Source organism: Peromyscus californicus, unplaced genomic scaffold (assembly GCF_007827085.1).
Source record: "Peromyscus californicus insignis strain IS unplaced genomic scaffold, ASM782708v3 Scaffold_7__1_contigs__length_154581171, whole genome shotgun sequence".
NCBI lineage: Eukaryota > Metazoa > Chordata > Mammalia > Rodentia > Cricetidae > Peromyscus > Peromyscus californicus.
Window position 1 is genome coordinate 124,891,651 of NW_026294595.1, and position 21,968 is coordinate 124,913,618.

The following is a 21,968-nucleotide window of genomic DNA, read 5'->3' on the forward strand; positions in this document are numbered from 1 at the left end:
TGTCTGAGACTGCTGTAGGACAGGTGGCTTGAGATAGGAGGTGACCCAGGGAGAAGAATGGGGAACTGAGCACTGTGGTGTGGGGATGAGGGAGCACCAGGCAAAGGCCCGCTCTGCCGTTTGTTACCTCTATGGTCAACTCGAGCTGGGTGCCACCAGAGCCTTCCCACTGCTGTGCGGCGTGACGTCAGACGTCCCCAGAGCACTCATCCCAGGAACTCACCCCGTTCTGCTGCTCACCAGTTTGCTCCTATGTTGTTTTTACCTAAGTTGTTTTGTTACCAATAAAGACTCAGGAGTCAAACTTTGGGGTGAAAATCTGATAGAACAAAGAAGCAGCAGAGCAGTGACCAATTGACCTTCTCTCCACACTTCCCAGATCAAAGAGACCTTGAAATCTGAGTCTCTCCCTACTCCTTCATGTGCATCTTCTCTATCCATATTCCTGGCTTCTCTATGGCTAATTCCTGTCATCTAGTTACTGGCTCTGTTCCCTTATTCAAGGTTAACTTTATTAACACAGTCTCGGGGTGTCATAGTGCAATCAAAAATCCTGCAAAAATCATATGCTGCACATTTCCCTCAAAGAATTCTTTCCAGGTCATTCAGATAACTATACGAGCATCCTCTGAAGGCTAAGGAAGTCCCAGGGCCTCGGCTGTAGTGACAAATATTCCTAAAGATGTGACAGAAGGCTTAGGAGTGTTCTAATCAGAAGTCATGTGAAGGAATCTTCATCATGTTCACTGATAAAATGAAAGAGGATACATACACATGCACAAGCTCATACATGCCCATACACACACCCATATATGCACAAGTGCCTGCTCAAGAGCATGTACACACACAGTAGTCCTCTACAAAACTGGATTGAACTGGTTAATTGTTACTGAATCTTTGGACCTACAGAAACTTCCCACCAATGACATTAAAAAAATTTCCCAGAATGCCTCACCCAGCAACTTGGTCACTTTGCTTATGATTATATGACACTTTAGTCATTGTACAAAGCTGGCAGTGTGGGGCAGGAGAGATGACTCAGGGGCTAAAGGTGCCTGTCACTAAGCCTGATGGCCTGAGTTCAATCCCCAAGGTGCACGAGGAGGAAAAAAAAGAACCAACTCTGGAAAGTTGTCCTCTGACCTCCACATGTGTTCCATGGTGTGCAAGCACATGCACACACACAATATAATATAATATATATTATATTATATTATATTATATTATATTATATTATATTATATTATATTATATTATATTATATATATAACAATTAAACTGGCATTGTATTGAAGAGGGAAACAAAACAGCATTGGGGCGCCTGGTGAAAGGATACATAACTTTGTTTACACTGTAGTAACAATAGATCCACCCCACAACACAGTGACTACAGATAATGGAATGAGCGCTATTAGTTACTTTTCTTGTTGCTGTGATCAATGCCTATAAAAATCAACAAGGAAGGAGGGGTTTATTCTGGCTCTCGGTGTGAGGGTACAGTCTATCGTGGTGGGGAAGGCATGCCGGCGGGAGTGTGAGGCTGCAGGTCACATTTTGACTGCAGTCAGGAAGCAGGGAGATCAGTACTGGTGTACAGCTCACTTTCTCCTTTTTATTCAGACTGGGACCTCGGTCCACATTCAGTGAGGGTCTCCCCACATCAATTGAAACAGTTTAGAAACTCCTTCCTTCACAGACATGCCTAGAGGTTTCTCTACTAGATGATTCAAGGTCTTATCACACTAACCATATCAACCATCATGTGGCCTAAAGTGGATTTTAAGACATTACTACAAAATATGATAAACACTGGAAGCAGAATTTACATTACTTCACTCCATATAGACAATCCATATTGTACATATTTTGAAACCTCATGCTGTACCAAGTACACACAACTTTTACCTACTAAAACTATGGTAGTTTGAATAGAAATGGCCCCCATAGACTCATGTGAGTGGCATTAGTAGGAGGTATGGCCTTGTTAGAGGAAGTGTGTCACTGTGGAAGCAGGCTTTGAGGTCTCATTTGCTCAAGTTATGCCCAGTGTGGTACACAGTATCTTTTTGTTGCCTAAGATCAAGACATAGAACTCTCAGCTCCTTCTCTGGCACCATGTCTGCCTGCGTGCTGCCATGTTTCCCACCAATGACAATAATGGACTAAACCTCTGAAACGGTAAGCCAGCCCCAATTAAATGTTTTTCTTTATAAGAGCTGTCATGGACAGAGTGTCTCTTCGTCTCAATAGAAGCCCCAACTGAGAGAAACGCTTAACTCACTAGGTGGCAGAGAGGTGGTTGGTTGGTTGACCGCACTTGTTACTCTTCTAGAACATCAGTTCCTAGTGCCTGCATGGCTGTAATTCCAGTCCTAAGGGCTCTGCTGCCTTCTTCTGGCCTCTGGGGCACTGCACACATTTGACACACAGACATACACACAGACAAAAACATTCACATAAAATGAAAAATAAATTGAACTAATTAAATTTTAGAAATAAAAAGAAAAGAGGTAGACTAGAGGATCTTTGTTGGAGGGGAGTGAAAGAGAAATCCTGATGGGCCACATATTGAAACTAAGACATTTCAAAGCCTAGGTGGAAATCAGGAATCAGAAAGAAAATATGGCTGGTGGTGTTGAGGGTGACTCGGAGGACTGGGTAGAGGAGGACGGAAATTTTCTCTAAGACAGGAAGTGTGACTTGAGAATGGACAGGGGCCGGGCGGTGGTGGCGCACGCCTTTAATCCCAGCACTCGGGAGGCAGAGCCAGGCGGATCTCTGTGAGTTCGAGGCCAGCCTGGTCTACAAAGCGAGTTCCAGGAAAGGCGCAAAGCTACACAGAGAAACCCTGTCTCGAAAAACCAAAAAAAAAAAAAAAAAAAGCCGGGCGGTGGTGGCGCACGCCTTTAATCCTAGCACTTGGGAGGCAGAGGCAGGTGGATCTCTGTGAGTTCGAGGCCAGCCTGGTCTCCAAAGCGAGTTCCAGGAAAGGCGCAAAGCTACACAGAGAAACCCTGTCTCGAAAAAAACCAAAAAAAAAAAAAAAAAAAAAAAAAAAGAGAATGGACAGGGAGTCCGAGTGGATGCATGTTAACCGAACCTGCCAGCAGGTGGTGCCAGTGTGCCATTTGTTATAAACTAGGTTCTAAGGTTTCTGCCCCTAGATGAACTCATAAGATGGGGGCCCAGGAAAATCCATGGAAATCTGAGGATCTCCGTTTCTCCAGTTGCCTTCTTGTGTCTGAGTAGCCCAGGATTTGGCCATTGAGAGGCGCTGCGCTCCAGACCAGCTTCCTATCTGCCTATGTGTCGGAAGTGTAGTTCTATTCTGTCAACAAAGTAACAAAGGTGGGGACTAAATAAGAGAGCTGAAGGCTCTGGCTCTCCAGTCTAAGTCTGGAGAGACTTCAGCATTTCAGGAACCCACAAAGGGGAATCCAAGGCAACATGAGAGCAGGACAGAGCCACAGAGTTCTCCAGCGAGCTAACTTCAGCGACATTCAAGGGTTCTCCCAAAGGTGACCCTGTGAGCCAGCTTGTCACTACTGTGACAGAAAAAAAAAAAAAAAAAAAAAAAAAAAAACAGGTCCCAGGACTTCAGAATTCTCGTTGTATAGTTGCTTAGCCTCCACATGTTGAGCATAAATACAGTACAGAGAAGCTTGCCCACCTCATAGTGGCCAGGAGGAAAGAGGAGCAGGATCCTAACGTCCGCTCAAGGGCACAACTCCAGTGACCTAAGTCCCTTCCACTAGACCCTACCTCTCCCAGGCTCTGCTACTTCCCAACTTGCCACTGGCTGGCAGCAGGGCCTTTTATCCATGGCCTTTGGGGGACATTTAAAACCCCTCTTAACTGATCATCCATCACTGCAGGATATGAAGGAGCCTGTGCACACACAGAAGCAACCTGTAGGTAGGAGCAGAAGTTTAAATTAGAGTACAGGGAGAGTGTTTCATAAAGCTGAGTCAGGGTGGGGAAGGCAGCCCTGGTAAGCCCTTGGGGCAATTATTAATTATCAATAGATGGGGACATTAGACTGGGCCTCTACCCTACGACTTGAAAGAAAACACTTCCAGGTAGGTTAAAAATGTAAGGGTGACAGACAAAACCATGAAGCCTTTTGATCCTTTGATTTACATGACACTTTATTTACCCCAGGACCGTGACTCACTACAGTCACTTTATTTTGCTTAGGAATTAGTGGGAATTTTCGCTCGATTCGACAAGTGCCCCTCCACCCCTGCTATTTGTATTCATGGTCGGCCTTCTTTCTCTGTATCATTTTGTTCCATATCTGTAGTACTCAAACATAAATAAAAAATGTTTTTTATTTTTTATTTTATTTATTTGTTTATTTTTGGTTTTTCTTTTCTTTCTTTCTTTTTTTTTTTTTTACTGCTCCAGTCGATGGAAGGGGACTTTATTTGGTCCCGGGGTCATGGGCCAGGTATGGTCCTTATTTGACCTTCTCCTTGGGGCGCAGGTTGTTGGTATGGCTTCACTGCTTCTTGCGGCAGTTGACCGCACGGGGGTGCAGGCGGGCATAGCACTTGCGGCAGATCATCATGTCACAGTTGTACTTGTGGGCGAGCTGATGAAGGGACTGCTCGATGATGCCACCACGCAGGCGCAGCACCAGGCGCAAGGCGGACTCTTTCTGGATGTTGTAGTCCGACAGGGTGCGGCCATCTTCCAGCTGCTTGCCGGCAAATATTAGCCTCTGCTGGTCTGGTGGGATGCCTTCCTTATCTTGGATCTTGGCCTTGACATTCTCGATGGTGTCACTGGGCTTGACCTCAAGAGTGATGGTCTTGCCCGTCAGGGTCTTCACAAAGATCTGCATGTTGGCGTCTGCTCGGCGGCCTCGTTGAAGAGCAAGAGTATTTTTGGTTTTTCAAGACAGGGTTTCTCTGTGTAACAGTCCTGGCTGTCCTGGAGCTCACTCTGTAGACCAGGCTGGCCTAGAAGTCACTGAGACCCACCGCCTCTGCCTCCTGAGTGCTGGGATTAACGGCATGCACCACCACCGCCTGGATAAAGAATGTTTTTAAAGCTCATCTGGAAGTGCATGTGTGCTCATTTTTCTTTATCAACATTTCCTAAATAACACAGCCTACAGCTATCTACATGTGGTTTACATTGTGTTATATGTTGTAAGTCACCTAGAAAGGACTGAGCCATGTGGAATGATGCATGCCGGTTCTGTGAAGATGCCATGTTGTATCTGTTACTTTTCTGTTGCTGTGAGCTCCCAATCCTCCTCCCTCAGCTTCCTGATTGTCAGAAATACAGGTGTGCACCACTACACCTGGTTTTAAATGATGTGCATAGGAACCTGATATTTTACTTACTGAGTGCTTTTCTTTCATGGTTATCTAGGTGCATATGTGGTGTGAGTTCATGTGTATGTGTGTTCATATGTGTGTGGGTGCACCTGTGAGGGCGGGTCCCGTACAAGCATGTGCGTATGTTCATGTAGAGACTCAAAATTGGTGTCAGGTGTCTTTTTCTATTGCTCTCCACTTATTTATTGAGGCAGAGTCTCTCAGTGGAGCCAGAGCTCGCCGATTACAGCTACTCTAGCTAGCCAGCTTGCCCTGTGGCTCCCCCATTTCTACCTCCCAAGTGCAGGATTACAGGCAGGCCACCATGCCTATCCAGCTTTTACACAGACTCTGGAGATCTCAACTCCAATCCTCATGCTTACACGGCAAACCTTTTATCCATTGAGCAATTTCCTCTGTTCCCTGTTGAATGCTTCCAATATCTACCAAGATAACCTTACCGTGTAGTTATGCTAATAAATGTATAAGTAGTTTCCTTCACAATATTAAAATACCTTTGCATTCCTGGGTTATGTATAACAATATTTAAATGCCTTTGTATGCCTGGAGTAGACCTTCTGCGGTCCAATAACATGCCTAGGATTCTGTTGAGTTGTAAACACTGATAGTTATTTGCAAATTTCACATTTCCATTTATGAAGCTAAATAGAGTGTGTTAATTTTGGGGGGTTCTAGAACTGGGATGATGTAAGGGTTAGAAATCCTACATTTTTTTTTCTGTGTTCAGGAGCAAAATCTATACCATAAAAATGTTTTATTTAGGACTGGAGAGATGGCTCAGCAGTTAAGAGCACTGGCTGCTCTTCCAGAGGTCCTGAGTTCAATTCCCAGCAACCACATGGTGCCTCACAACCACCTGTAATGAAATCTGGTGCCATCCTCTGGCCTGCAAGGACACATGCAGACAGAACACTGTATACATAATAAATAAATCTTTTAAAAAAAAGTTTTATTTAACTTTCAAGAATTTGCATGTGATTTTGCCATCAATCCACAGCCGGATTACAGTATGTTTTATGGAGTCTTTGTTTAATGATCTTTAATACTGTCTTGGGTTAAGGTTTCTATTGTTGTGAAGAGACACCATGACCACAGCAACTCTTATAAAGGAAAACATTTAATTGAGGTGACTTACAGTTCAGAGATTCAGTCCATTATCATCATGGTGGGACATGGTGGTGTGCAGGGAGACATGGTGCTGGAGAAGTAGCTTAGAGTCCTACATCTTGCAGGCAACAGGCAATGGTCTGAGACACTAGGCATGGCTTGGGCATATATGAGACCTCAAAGCCCACCTCCACAGTAATACACTGCCTCCAACAAGGCCATACCTACTCTAACAAAGCCACATCTCCTAATAATGCCATTCCTATGAGCTTATGGGGGCCAATTACATTCAAACTACCACACGTACTTTGTGCTTTTGTTGATTCAATGTTAGTAATGTGTATTTTCTCAGAAAATATACCTTTTGTAGATTTTCCCCTAATAAAAGCCTTATGGGTTTGAATTTCATTTCCCCCCCAAGAATTTCATTTTTTTGTTTATTTGTTTGTTTTATTTTACTTTATGTGTGTGAGTCTTTTGTCTGCATATATGTTTATGTATTTTATGCATGCCTAGCGCCCACAAAGGCAGAAAAAGGACATTGTATCCTCCATAACTGGAGTTACAGATGGTTGTGAGCTTTTGTGTGAGTGCTGAGAACCGAACCTAGGTTCTCTGAATGAGCAACAAGTGCTCTTAAATACTGAGTCATCTCCACAGCCCATTTCTTAATGACTTTTAAAGCAAATTAATGAACATAACCAGTCATTTTAGTTGTGAAAAGTGATTTTATCTTATTTTTTGAAACAAGATTTCATGGCCAGGCCTTTAATCCCAGCACTTGGAAGGCAGAGGCAGGTAGATCTCTGAGTTAGAGGCCAGCCTGGTCTACATAGTGAGTTCTAGGACATCCAGGGCTACATAATAAGACCCTATCTTGAAAAAAAGAAAGGAACAAGATCCCACTCTGTAGCTCAGGCTAGCCTAGAACTTGAAATCCTCAATCTCCCAAATACCCCACTGGACTATAGGGTTTTCTTACATATTTAACATAGTTTTAGCTGGGTGGTCACATAATTGTGGTCCAGCTACTGAGGAGGCTGAGGCAGGAGGATCTTTTTATCCAAGAAAATCAAAATAGCTTAGGCAACATAGCAAAAGTTCATGCCAAGGAAAAAAGAAAAATATTTATACATATATACATGCATTTATTATATAAATATATGATTTCCCCTTTTCTCACATTATTTCTGGTATCTCCTTCTTCTTTACAATATTTCAGAGAAATTTGCCCATTGTTCATACATTTATTCAGAACCAATTGTCAAATGTCATTTATTTAATTTTCACTGTACTTTAAACCTCTTTATTCCTACTCCTATCTGTTTTCCCTTCTAGAGGATTTCTTGCTCAGTGACATTTTACCATCATCTCACAGATCTCACTGTGGGACAATTCACAGACAGCGTTAACACTTTATTAAGACTTTATAAGTGTAATGCATGCAAGTTGCATGGGTGTGGTGTTGCTTTTCCTGGGGATATGTGAGCAAATTTGAATTTATTCCAGACAGAACACTGACAACAGACCACGGAAACAATTCCACCCAAGTCTAGCCTAGTGAACCAGTGAGTTTATGGGGGTCACTTACAGGTACATGGTTGACTCAAAAGCAGCCGTGTAAGCAAAAAGCCCACCACAGCATGGACATTGACTCGCAGCAGCTGCAACTCTAGGGCGCCCTGTGTATTGTGCAGGCAGACCCACCTGGCTGGACAGTCTCCCCTTCCCTGAAACTATTTCGTTTCCATAACCCTGGGGAGGAGCTGCATGAATTTTGTAACTTTCTGAGCTTCCAGGATCTGCTCATTTTCTTCAGGTCTGAGGAAATACACAACAGTTACTGGCCCCCTTCCTCAAACTCAACTTTTGATAAATTAAAGATGAAGGACGGGAGCAAGAATCTGAGGATAGTGTATGATAAAAACGTGTGAGAAGGGGTTAGAGGAATGATTCAGCAGTTATGAATGCTTACTGCTCTTGTAGAGGACCAAAGTTTAGTTCCCAGCACCCATAGTAGCTCACAACAGCCTATAACTCTTAATTCCAGGGAATCCAATACTCTCTCTGGCCTCTATGGGCTCTTGAACATGTGTAATGCACATAAATCAAAAATAATAAATTAATTTTTAAAAGAAAAATGTATGTGAACACCCACCCACTCACACTGTCCTCATGAGATAAAAGAAACCAGATGAGTGTGGCCCAGGGATCAGAGCAAGGGCTGCCCTCTCTAGGCAAGAAGGATGGAAGGACTTCTGGTTTTCACCAGTGTTCAGTCCCAGGACTCAGCCAGGATCAGTAACAGCCAGAATAAACCAAAGTGAGCAGACTAATTTATTCCACAGTGTGCAATCAGTAGTATTCAATATTTACAACACTATGGAACTAACATGAATAAAAATAGCTCCGTTTTCTCATTTGAAGAGATGGTGTGTGAGTGAGTGAGTGAGTGTGTGTGTGTGTGTGTGTGTGTGTGTGTGTGTGTGTGTGTATGTGTGTGTGTGTGTCTGTGTACCCAAGCTGATGGATTCCTGAGATGATTTGCAGAGGAAGAGGCCCAAAACAGACAAGCCTTCTTCAGACAATGAACTCCAAAAGGTGGCTCAGCCAGGGCCACTGCCCCACAGTGTGCTGCACAGGAGCCTGAAAGACAACCTGCTGGGCATGCTCCCTAAAAAGGGACAGAAGGGGAGAGCCCATCAAGGGACCAGCAAATAGCCTTGAGCCAGACATACCACACGTTTATTTTTAAATAATAAATAAACAGCAAAGGAAATACAGGAAAGAAAACATTCGTGAATCCACATCACTAAAGTGCTTCCAAACATAAAATCAAAAGGACCAAGAAATCAGGTCTGGCCTTCTGACAGTCTCCAGATATTTAACAATTGCCTAAACATGGCTCCAGGTGATTTCAGAGGAGGAGAGTATGGCTCTCTTTACTGTTTAGGCATTGAATATTCAAAACCTATCAAGTGACACTCAACACAAAATTACTGCCTACTGTGAAAACAAGAAAGTCTAAGACCCAGTTCAAGGAAAGATGATATAGCATCCATTCGTTCATTCATCTTTTTAGAAACTTCTCCTCGGAGTGTAAAACAATTATATTCACACCTGTAACCCCAGCACTGGAGAGGCTGAGGCAGGAGATCATGAAATTGAAGCTAGCCTGGGCTGCACAGCAAGACCCTGCCTATCTCAACAAAACCAAACAAATCCAAATGTTCTTAGAGTGAAGAGGTCAGACCAGCACTCTTAATGATTTAACCACATCTCAAATGATGTAGGTAGAAATACTCTCTCTCTAAGGTCTTGTATAGCCCAGGTTGATTGGGATGCTCTTGAACATCTGATCCCTTGTTTCTACCTCCTGAGTGCAGGGATTACAGGTGTGTGCCACCACATCTGTTTATGTGGTGCTGGGGATTGACCACAGGCCTTCATGTGTGCTATCAACTGGGCTACATCATACCCCATCCCTAAAATTATCTTTGAACTTCAAATCTTCCCTACTCAAATTCTACAAAGGAGAAACAAAATTTTATACCCAACTGAGTGATTCAAGAGATTGTACAAATGTTCTCCCTTCTAGAATTAAATGGAACTTCCCCTAGATCATTATATATTCAATATTGTAATGCTGCCTCTTATCCAGATGTTTCAGGAAGAAAATCAAACTGAAGGTGTTTGTCTTGACCAGTCTTATCTCCTAAAAATTGCTCGTGAGAAATATGCGTATTTCCATTTTTGGGGAGGGGCAAATCTGTTGGTCTCATGAGGCTCCCACCTTTGGGGGCTGGGGCACCTGCAGCCCTGGAGCATGGGAACATGCCTGATCACTGGATTCCGGGGGCATTTTCTTTGTCTCCTGCCTGGAAGAGCTGGACAGGTCAATGGCCACATCTTCCAAGCTATCCTCAGGGTTCAGGCTCGTTTTGTCTGGGCCCCTTTCAGGTCCATCCTTATTAGCACCTTCTTTGTGGTGGTCAAAACCCCAGAGTCCTGCTAACTTGTCTTCACTTTCTGGTTTTCTCATCCCTGTCGACTTTTTATGCATTCCTGGAAAAAAAAAACAACAACAACACTGGGGATAGTTTGTTTGTTTGTTTGTTTGTTTGTTTGTTTTTGAGGCAGGGTCTGTCTGTGTAGTCCTGACGGTCCTGGACCTTGCTATTATAGACCAGACTGACCTCAAACTCACAGAGATCCACCTGCCCCTCCTTCCCAGGTACTCAGATCAAAGGCATGTACCACCACATCAGGCTCAAAAATATTTTTCAATTCAGCAATTAAGTACATTGCTTTCTTCTCACTGTTCTTTCTATCTCTAAATTTTTTCTTTGCCAATGTTCCTCTAGGGCCTAAAGGAGAGCCACCAAGTAGTTAACTCCCTGCATTAGGGTTTAGAAGGCCCTATCCACCAGCTGTCACTCCTGCAAAATTGCTTTGTTGGGTGACACAGTGACTTCACGTTTGTTTGGATAATCAACAAACCCTAGTTCAGCACTAAACCCACTTGCTTGTGTGACTGAAGTCCCACGCCTCAAGGACCCCTGTTCGTGTGCTTTCTGAGGACTGGGCTTGACTCTCCATCCCTACTTCTCTCTAATCTCTTCGGTCCTTAGGCAAAGTCCAGGCTGTTATCTTCGGTTCTCAGCACAGTACCTGGCCGGAAAACCACTTGCTGAACTTTCCCAACCTAAAATCCCACTATGATCCACCTAATTTTCTGGTAGTGATTATCTTGTGACCCAAGTCTGCAAACTCTGAACCCAAGCAGATCAGTAAGGGGTAAGTGCACCAGAAAGGGCTTGACCTCACCGGGAGGGGCACTACTTACTTACTAATCTAGAACACATTCGTTAAATCGGGACCAGGACCCGGCCTATTACTTCAGCTATGCGAACAGAACGGAATGCTTTACATTCTCCCTGCTCTGCATGGCCCTATTAACCTTACACTCTAAACTGTATAGTTTCTAAACTTTCAAGCAGCATTCACCACTTTGAAAATATGTATCAAACACAAGGCAAGTCTCTGTCTATTTATAAGTTTTTAATACGTATTTACCAGTGTGAATAACCTAAGAGGACTTTCCCACACAGTGCTTCCACAGTTCCAAAGAAAATTAAGGCTAGGAATTAAAGAGTCCAGACTGGGCCTAAACCTGAGACCTGTCCGGCTTTGCTCTGCAAACCCTTGGTGAGGACCCCGCCCACCTCTCTGGTCTTGTTCTCAGCCAGAGCTTACCCAGAAGCCAAGGCGCACAGGAGCCATGCGGGCTGTCCGCGGAGTTGAGCACCGAATCAGGCAGTGGGATGCAGTGGCGCACCATGGCCCCGTAGAGTCCGTACTCAGCCATCACGCTGCTGCCGCCCCAGCGCTTCTCTCGCTTACGCCACTTGGCCCTCCGGTTCTGGAACCAGACCTGGTTAGAGGCAGAGGGGAGGCCGAGAAGCTCGAAAAGAGACATTTAAAAACGGAGGTGGGGTGGGGGGTGGGGAGAAGCGCGTGCACTCCAGGACTCTGGGTCTGCAAAGGGTCCATTCCGCACCCACAAGCCTGAAGGCCTGCGTAGCAGCAACCCTCCAAATCCGCAAGGACTCAGCATCATGGGAATAACATAGGAGTTGCTTCCTCTGAAGTTTTTTAAGGAGTTGGAAATCAAAAATAAGGAATGAAAAGGTCCCTTTCCTGCAGTGTGTTTATAAAGGGGCTACCTACAGCGTTTCCTGATTTTTCTGTTTAGAAAGTCTACAGCGGCAATGGCCCCTTCAAATATCGATTGATGGATTGCTGCTATTTCTCCTAAAGAAAATACATGAATTTAAACAATACATGATATCCTGAAACTTAGAGCAGCAAGTCACTGGCAGCTCTTCCAACAGAGAGCATGTCTGCCAGCACAAGAGAACTTTCAGGGTGGATACGCCTATGCGGAGACAGCACCGTGTGACACGAACTCAGGCTGTATTCGGTGATTTCTTTAAGAACTAAAGATGAGAACTAAACATTTTTACTAGTATGTCTTCATACAGTCTTCTAGTTCAACACACAATTGCGTACTTTCTTTAAACATCATTTTTACTAATTTTGTGTGCGTGAGTGCAGAAGTTGGTGTGACAAGCACACATATGGAGGTCAGAGAACAATTTGCAAGAATTAGTACTCTCCTACCAAGCGGGTCGCAGGGATTCAATTCAGGCGTAAGTCTTTTTGGTGGCAGGTGCCTTAACCCGCTAGGCCATCCCGACGGCTCACAATTGTGTAATATTTGAGGATAGGCTAGAGACGACAGAAGAAAAAAAAGGCATGAGATGGCCAGAGAGAGTGCCTTTTAGTGCCTTTAACTGGGCCACTCTCAGTTCTCAATGAAGAGGAGGCTTTTCTGGGTGGCTGTGAGCTGTTCTCTGTGTGCAGGAGCGACATGTTCTCTGCAGTGTCTTTAGAAAAGAGAAAGAGCACCACTAGACACCTGTATTCGGTCTTCAGGGAGCTCAGTTTTCACAGCTAGCATTTCCCGGGCATACACGTCAGGGTAGTGAGCCTCACCAAATGCCTTCTCCAGTTCTTCTAGTTGATGGGCAGTGAAAACTGTCCTGTAGAGAGCAAGAAATACACAGGAAATGTGCCAGAAAGATAAAACCCATTTATAAACCCACAAAATCATGTCTTTAGAATTGTACAGATTCTCCTGTAGCCTCCTGAGAACTACGGGTCATCTTTGAAAATGGCTATGTGGTTCTCATGCCCACCAGTAGACTGCTGGACCCTCTACATTCTCAGATGCTGTTCTCAAAGACAGCAGGGTTGTGTCCATCTGAGGAAAGGTAAGCAGAGAAGCCTGGACCCATACCTGTGCCTCCGTTTCTTCCTCTTGCCCGGAGTAGGGGACATCTTCAGGTCACTCTTTTCTTCAGATGGACTGTCCCCATCTGTTGGTACAAGAAGATAACTCTCTGAAAATGTGAAAGTGTTTGCCATATTTTGAGCTATGTATTTTGCTGTAATTTAATGTGAGGGCTAGCATTGTGTGTCTGTCAAGAATGTAGAATGTACTTAGTGATATGCACAAGCCAAGAGAGCAATTCCCACATTCCAGATACTGTCGGCACCATTTCAATTATTCCTCATAAAATAAAAAGACAAAGGCAGCTGGTATTATTGCCCTTCCAGGTCATATAAGGTCAAGTTGCAGTGATGAAGTTGGGATCCAAATTTCATATTCTGTAAAGCCAATGCTACTTGGCTACTTACTGTCTTTTCTAACCAGAATTCCGAAGTTGAAAGCCCACCCTGCTCCAGCATGCCTCTCCCCATGTGGACATTTCTGAGAGGCAGGATTTGTGACGTCAGAATCTTTGTCAGAGCTCACCCTGCCCTGATGCACCTATTCTCCAGCCCAGGAAGCTTATGCATGCATGGCATACATGTCCTCGTGATGTATGGATTCCCCTGGAAACAATACCATTCAACTGTGCAGTTGTCTACCCATATTCAATGTAGCAAAAGAGCTCAGGATAAGGAAAGCTAGAAGCTAAACGATTATCAGATTCATCATTCAAAAGTAGAATTGCCCCAAAAATAGTTTTTAAGTGAGTGAAGTCAAAAGCAATGAAAGAACACCAATTTTGTTTCTATATCAATGATATCACCACAAAATGGCATGCCTGGATTATAATATTCTATGTTGTGCTGTGGAGTGTCCGGAAGCCATTGGATACTTGGGGTGAGGAAATGCATGAGAAGTAGCCACTAAGACTTGTGGCAGATATAAAACACTGTCTGGCTGGAGAACTTAATATTCCCCAAAGCATAATTGTTTTATATTGATTACATGGAAATGATAATATTTGCATATATTGGATTGACATTCTAGTATTTAAATCAAAGTCAACCATTTCATTTTTCTTTTAAGGTGACAGAATTTCTCACCAGTCACATGATGCTGTTTCCACAGGAAATGCTCTTGCAGAATAAAATTTACTTGCATTTTACCTTTCCTTTTATTAATATTCGGAGAAGCCACCCTATGAAGATAGCCCTTTGGATTTTAATGACACAACAAACAGTGTTTCATTTCATCCTATAGAGGTGAGGAGTGTGCAATAAAGTCGGTTTCCCGTTGAGAGCCACAGAGACCGGCCCCTCTTTGCTCGTCAGACTCCACTCTGCCTACCTAGCCGGGTGCTCTGCAGGACAGAGTTTCACTAGGTCCACGGTTTTTTTGCATAATTCTCTCTCCTCCCTCTCACATCTCCAGCCTCCCAGTTTCTTGCCCTGTGGAATGAATGTCTTAGGTTCCTTCTCTTTCCCCACAGTGCAAGACTTTTTTTTTTCCTGAGAAAAACAGGTGGACTCCGAACAAAACATGAGGTACAGCGGACAATCCCACTCCACCCCCACCCCGCGTTGGGACTGGGCTCCCTTTGGGATTCCCACCTCCCGAGATCTAAGGTGCCTCGAAGGGCGACCAAGCATTCATTACCCAGGTGCTCCTGGACCATTCGAGGATTGGGGTCGGGAAGCTTTGCCTAATTACCCGACGTGGAGACGCTCTCGCTGCGCTGCGGGCAGCCGGGCGCAGGCGGCGGGCGGACGGGGGTCTGGGCGACCGCAGACTCGGGTCCTGCGGGTGGCAGGAGCCTCAGATCGGCGAGGAGCAGGCAGCGTGCACGAGCAGCGGCAGCGGAGGGGGATTGCGCCCCGAAGCTGCAGAGGAGGCCCAGCCCCAGCGGGAGAGCCCCGCGAGCAGGGCAGGAACCGCAGAGTCCTGGCCTGGGCCCCGCAACCTCCGCTGGAGCTTCACAGCTGGATCCTAACCCGGGTCCGGCAGGTGTCGGCAAGTCCGCTTCCAAGCCCAGCAGGTCGTTGATGGCGAAGCTTCGAAGGCGAGAGCCGGTGGGAGGACAGCCTGGCGCCAGGGCTCTACTCCTAGAGCGCCCATCTGAAAGCCCGTCCCGTCCAGTCATGCTTGTCAGCTCTCTAGGCCACGCGAGGGGCGTTGAGTCCCTCCTGGTCACCTATGCAAAAGAGGCTAGCTCAAGCGACGCCTTTTATGCTGGGGAGGCTGTCCGTGAGACCTAGAAGGTCTAGAAGGCGCCAATCAGCAGGGAGCAGATGCATCCAGGCTCCCACCAGAGAGGTGCAGAGGCCACCAGCTCCCCTCCCCTGAGTTGTTGGCCCCCCTACTGCGGTCCTCCTAGTCACCTCTTTTCTCTCTCCAGCTGTCCCTTACCCACTCCACCCCCTATTCTCTGGAAGGGGAGGAAAAGTGAGCAACAAGGGCTGTGTTGTCTGCCCACCCCTATGAAACCCACAAGTTCCACATCCTGATGGGTCTCCCTTCTGGACACTCCTGGCCTTCCAAAACCTTCTTACACGCCCAGCTGCCCTGTAATGCCTTGGGCGGGTTCCCAACCACATCCGTCTTACTACCACCCAAACCACGCCGGCCAGCCCCTTCAACTCCAGCGCCCAGTCTGAAAATCCCTGGAGGAAAGAAGCTGACATTCGGTATTAAACTCAAGGCCCGCCACTCTCCCTCCAGCCAAACCCTCCCGTCGCTAGATCTCTAAGGGCTGGACAGTAGAATGCAAGAAATTCTCAAATCTGCAAGAGCTAGGAAAGGCGAAGGAGAGAGGAGGAGAGGCAGATGTAGACCAGGAGGGCTAAGACCGTGGGCAGGATTAATAAAAATACGTAAGCAATGGATATTGGTTTAGTATAACGGTGTACCGGTATTTGATTCACCAGTCCTAAATGGGTGGGAGCGTGGAATAAAACAGGTCCATCTATTGGGACTCCTCCCTGAGACTAACAAATTACTGTCCTGTTTTATGATTATCCAAAGACAATCTGATTGACACATAGGAATTCCGTATTTGTTGAAATTGGAGCTAATTAAAACACATGAGCAAGCCACTCCTGGCCCATCCTCCCTGGGGTCCCTGCTCTTCCGCGCTTCTTACAACTGCCTGGTTTGCAGTCTGAGGTCGCCCAGACAGCGAGCCGCAGCTTTTGGAGACCTACGGGGAAGTGGCGCGGCTTCCTCCGCGTGGGAGCGGGTCAGAGCCCTGCACAGCAAGTCTCCCTTACTGTCTTCGCTGTGTGAGGGGCGCCACCACTAAGCCAGAGGATTAAACAAGAGGCTCTAAGAAAGACAATGACAAGAGGCTGCGCATTAACTTTCCATTATTAAAGGAAGACCCAAATCTCCCCTCCAAGCTGTTCTCCTGGATTAGCAAACCAGTAACTTTCCTCCAGGATAATTGTCCTGAGTTGCTCACGGGAGGGGTGGGAGGGCGTGGTTCTTTTCAGCTCTGCCAGCAATGTTGCCCAAAATTCACCTTTGGATTTAGGAAAGACATCAGAGGATACAGAGCCCTGCTAACTAGCAGCATGATCGTTTGTAAATCCGAATTTGGGCTCGCAGTTAAGAAATACACCCAGGAGTCCACTCTTTCTGTAGCCTGGGTAGGTGATTCAGCCATGATTACCTGCAAGTAAAAAAGTTCCAGCGACCTTGCCTCAGGGCTGCAGCCAAGATCCAGATCTTAGGGCCACTCTCTCCTAGGTTCTACCTTAGGAGGTGGAAGACCACCAAGACAACAGACTGCACACACACCAAGTGGATGCCAGAGACACAAATAAACCAAAAGGTTGGGGATGAGAGGAACATCTGGCCTCGGCCACTGGGAACAGCCCAGAGCACATCTCTTTCTAACCTCGAGAAAGATCTTAGCAAATAAACCCATTTTGCAGATGAGAGATCATTCATATAAATCAAATAGTCTCGTGGAACACAGGAAGAGAATTGGGGAAAGTGAGGCAGAGCCTGGCCGAGGAAGGAATTGGCTTAGGGCTCTGAGGGCTTAAGGGGTCCTGCTATTCCTGAACAGAGGCACCCCGATGCTGCCTGTTTCCCAACTGGCAAGATGAATGGGGCCTGCAGGGACTCTGGGAGAGCTGGATCGTTGGGTACCTTACTGGCAAGGGAAGGTGGTATCAAGAAATCCTTTGATGGGGCCTTTGAGATGACTCTGAGGATGAAGGTGTTTGGCTCCAAGTTGGACTACCCAAGTTGTCCAGAACCCACGTAGTGGAAGGACAGAACCTACTCTCTCAAGGCGTCCTCAGACTTTGACAAGTGCACCCCCTGGCACACACGATCCTCTCCAACACATAAAATAAGTAAAAGAGTGTGTGTGTGTGTGTGTGTGTGTGTGTGTGTGTGTGTGTGTCTGTCTGTCTGTCTGTCTGTCTGTGTCTGTCTGTCCCTCTCTGTGTGTCTGTCTGTCTCTCTCTGTGTCTGTCTGTCTGTGTGTGTGTGTCTGTCTCTCTGTGTGTGTGTGTGTGTGTGTGTGTGTCTGTCTCTGTGTGTGTGTGTGTGTGTGTGTGTGTGTGTGTGTGTGTGTGTGTGTGTGTGTGGCTGATTGGTTTTCACAGTCCCCTTCCTACTAAGGATCCTGTGCCACTGCACCCCCAGTGCTGCAGCAAGTCCAACAGCTGACACCAAAGGATGGAGACTCGGGAGCAAGAGACAGGGACGTGCTTTGCTGAAATGTCCTCAAAAGTGGAGGAAACCACTTCCAGTAGTTTAAGAGACCGGGCACTAGAGACGGCTCTGCCCCCGAGCTCACCTACACTGTATGTCCATCCTATCTCCAGGCAGATAAAGACGTGGGCTGGGAGGTTCCCACCTCACCTTGGTACTTTGGCAGCCTGATGTGGACTCCTCTTGGCCTCCTCTCACCATGGGCGGATCTAGGGCCAGCGTCTGCTGCCTCTGCCATCCCCTTTGGAACCCTAAATCCGTTAAGGAGTCCAGATCTGCCTTCATCAGCCAGGATTATCTGGGATTTAACTAATCAAAGTTTTTCCTCTCATTATTTTCAGGGAATGTTTCCAGACCCTCTCTGATGCCAACCACAAATGTGCCAACCCACCGCTTCTGTTTGCCCAGTTTAGGTGCGTCGCAGCCTTTCACAGAACCAGGCTGGGGCTTGTTCAATTGGGGCTGGTCTGCAGATACGACTCCTCATCTTTTCAGAACCGCTGCAGGCCTGGCTGGCTATACAAAACCCTCAGATGGAACCGGAGTGGGATAGAGCATGGGGCACTCACAGCTGCTTCTCTGCCCCTTGTTAAATGTTGTTAGAGCCCAGTACATTGGCTCATGCCTGTAATTCCAGCATTTGGGATGCTGAGACAGGAAAATCACGACTCACTGGAGGCCAGAAGGTCACCTGGGCTATAGAGTAAAAAACTGTCTCAAGACAAAACCCATCAAACAAATGAGTTGTAGATCAGTTTTTTTCTGTTCCTATCCCTTTCCTTGGTCAGTTTGCCTGCCCTCCTCTTAGTTCTCCACCCCACCCCACCCCCAGCTCCATATCTTTTCCTGGGAATTCTCTTGACTCTGAGTCCACCTTGCTAGCTAGCCACATGTGACAAGAATTAGCAAGTTCTGAAAAGTCCTGGATCACAGTACAACAGAAGTGGATTTTACACACTGTTCTACCACGGACGTGTGCAGTGCACTCTACTCTGTCTCGAAAGGTCCTGGTAGGACTGTTCCCCAGGTCCTGCTGTGAATACAGACTGCTAACAGTTTACCCTGCCTATCACTGGAGAAAAACTTCCTTCCAATGACAGAAACCCATTAAACCCAGAACACACTGGGTCTCGGCAGCAGTCTACTAAGAAGGGTGACTAAGGCCACACAGTTATTTCAAGGAGGACAACTGCAGGGTCCTTCCCCTTCATGGATCAAGGTAGTGGCAACTTTGCATGGCTCCTTCCCCTGCTTCTCTGACATCCCTTGGTCCTGGGATCCTACCCTCCCATGAAACTGCATCCAGATATCATCTCCAGCTTTGCATCTAGAGACCCCAGCTTCAAGTACATCCTGTCCTGTCTTGCATCCTCATTGTGTTCCCTGAAGTCATTTCCGGACTGATATTTCCCAGAATGCTTGACTGAGAGACCACACCTGGGCATCTCTCCTCTTCATATAGGAGCTCACACACAGTACCATCTCCCGACAAGAATTTTCAGGTTTGTCTCCAGCCTGGGCCACACTCTTGAAGGCTGCCTCTCTTTCATAGGTGTTAGAAAAGCACTGAGAGCCCAGTTGGAGCTGGACTTAGTATCCTCCCTCCACCCCACCTCTCTCCTCATTTTCTCCTGCTCAGGAGCCTACAGCATCCTGAGCCAGCTCTGTACCATCCCTTCAGCCTGGCCTCCAATTCCTAACAGTAACTGGCACCTTATCAGATAAATCACAGCTCATGACCTCAGCTCTATAGGTAGATAAAATGATTGAGCACATTTTCCAGGTGAGGCAACAAAGATTTAGAGTAGTGGTGTAACTATCTGAATTGCTCAGAGCCAGGGTTTGAACCCAAATAATAAGAACTTAAAGCCTGACCACTAGCAACCCTGCCTCCCTCTTCAAATCCTCTAAAAGCAGGAGGCTTCCCTCCCGGCCCATCACCACACTTTGGATCAAAACCAATCTCTCCTTGTAGTGTGGGATAATTTTTTAGTGGATAGCTACTAAATATGCAAAAGGTTTGGGCCATTGCAAAATGCAGGAACAGATGCTTCTTCATCCCACACCACTCCTTAGCCTTCTACCTAGGAACCTCTGGGGTCATTTTCCAATGAACTATTTCACACAAATCCCTGTCTCAGGCTCTTCTTTGAGGGAACCCAGATCCAGACAGTTCACAGCAAACTCTGGAACAGGTCTAGTACTGATTTGATAGTGCTATGGGTGTCTGTATTCTTTTTTTTAAGAATTTTTTTTATTCATTTACATATCAACCACAGATACCCCTCTCATCCCTCATCCTTCATCCCACTCCCTCCTAGCCTCCTTCCCCCAACCCCCATCCCCTCCTCCAAAAGGGTAAGGCCTCCTATGGGAGAGTCAGCAAAGCCTGGTACATTCAGTTGAGGCAGGACCAAGCCCCTTTCCCCTGCATCAAAGCTGAGCAAGGCGGGGTACCTGTATTCTTCAGCTTTTTCCTCTGAATTGAAACTGTGAAAAGCTTACAAGGTTCAGGAAGCTCATAAAACTTTCAGGGAGCAGGAAGCTCAGAAAGATACAAGGTTTCTAAGTTGGATGCATCTTCAGGAGTCATCACCCACTCTGGGTGGGCTTTCCAGGGATACAGCTGCTTTAGAGTTATCTGTGCTTTGTAATCAACCTCTCACCATATTCTTATAAGCAACCACACCAAACTCATTGGTTTACCAAGCTAGACTCGGGTGGAATTCTTTTCTTTGGTCTGTAGTCATTGCCATTTATTCACATCTTCCCAAGAAAAGTCATGAAACAACCTAGCACAGAGTGAAGGAGTCCTGGGTGGATTGGGATTATGAACTGTGGGCTGTTATCTGATCCGGTTCCTTGGAGAACTTCAGCTTATCTTCATTTATTCTTCTGGTCCCCCAAGAAAGCTTACACTAAATCCTGAGCCCACTTCCAAGGGCCTGAGACATCTGAGAGCATTATTTCCTGCCATCTGTGGTATCCCAGGAGGGAAGAAAAAAGAAAGATGATGTAGTGAGTCTCTCTTTTTACCACCAGCCAGCTCCCAAATAACAACATGAAGACTTATTAGTTATTAAAGCTTGACCATTAGCTATAGGCCTATCCTACTAGCTCTTATAACAAACTAACCCATGATATCCATCTAAGGTCTATCATGTGGTGTTATCTCTCTTCCATCTTGCACCTCCTGTTTCCTCTCTGCGTCTCCTGGCGTCTCTGCCTTTCTCCTTCCCAGAGTCCTCTCTGTCCCCAGAAGTCCCACCTAACCTCTTCCTGCCTAGCTATTGGCCATTTAGCTCTTTACTAATCCAATCAGAAGGCACCTTGGCAAAGACACTTCTTCACAGTGCAAACAAATATTTCACAACAGATGTGAATAAGTAGCAATAACTACAGACCGAAGAAAAGAATTCCACCTGAGTCTATCTTGGTAAACCAAAGAGTTTGTTGTCGTTGCTTGTAAGAATATGGAGAGGTTGCTTACAAAGTACAGTTCGATAGAACTCTCACAGTTCTAGGATGGGTTCCTCAACTACAGAGATAGGTCACCAGGTGCCCCATTGGCAACACCATTTTGGCTATGAATGACTATCCTGAAATTCTGCTTTTGCCCAGGTTGAAGTTTTGTTTATGAAGGTCATAAAAGCAGCAGCCAAGGTTGAGTGGGTTCCAGACTAGTCAGACCTTGGCAGGATTCACCACACAGTAGATCTCTATCCATTCATCAGTCCAAGCAAAGGGCAGCAGCATGCTGGTTTAACTTGTTCTAACTCACTTTCCCAGTGCTTTATTGAGCCAGACAGACCCAAATCAACTAGAGAAATCCTCCTTAAGGAGGAGAGCAGAAGGAGAAGAGAGGAGATGTGACCAAGGCAGACCATAGACCTTCCTGAACACAGCAAAAATGCTATGTTCTTAGAAGTACAGCTACCCAAACAGGAGCT

At 46.0% G+C, this 21,968-nt stretch overlaps 2 protein-coding genes across 2 annotated transcripts; both read right to left on the bottom strand.

The window, feature by feature from the left end:
• Positions 1–4,501: 4,501 nt before the first annotated feature.
• LOC128101466 (ubiquitin-like) lies at positions 4,502–4,878 on the bottom strand. Its single transcript, XM_052724586.1, has one exon. The coding sequence runs from the start codon at positions 4,844–4,846 to the stop codon at positions 4,502–4,504; it is 345 nt and encodes a 114-aa protein (XP_052580546.1). The 5' UTR covers positions 4,847–4,878.
• Positions 4,879–10,233: 5,355 nt separating this feature from the next.
• Vsx1 (visual system homeobox 1) lies at positions 10,234–15,433 on the bottom strand. Its single transcript, XM_052726720.1, has 5 exons — positions 15,004–15,433; positions 13,318–13,396; positions 12,937–13,060; positions 11,712–11,889; positions 10,234–10,520 (listed from the first exon to the last, which is right to left on the bottom strand). The coding sequence occupies exons 1-5, from the start codon at positions 15,431–15,433 to the stop codon at positions 10,234–10,236; spliced, it is 1,098 nt and encodes a 365-aa protein (XP_052582680.1).
• Between the last annotated feature and the right edge of the window lie 6,535 nt (positions 15,434–21,968).

Bases quoted from the DNA above. Each gene is read 5' to 3' on its own strand.
- LOC128101466 (XM_052724586.1), bottom strand. From the start codon at position 4,846: ATGCAGATCTTTGTGAAGACCCTGACGGGCAAGACCATCACTCTTGAG.
- Vsx1 (XM_052726720.1), bottom strand. From the start codon at position 15,433: ATGACTGGACGGGACGGGCTTTCAGATGGGCGCTCTAGGAGTAGAGCC. The intron at 13,397-15,003 runs GTAATTAGGCAA...TTGTACCAACAG, and splicing joins CGAGAGCGTCTCCACGTCGG to ATGGGGACAGTCCATCTGAA. The intron at 10,521-11,711 runs GTAAGCTCTGGC...TTTTTTTTCCAG, and splicing joins CTGTGCGCCTTGGCTTCTGG to GAATGCATAAAAAGTCGACA.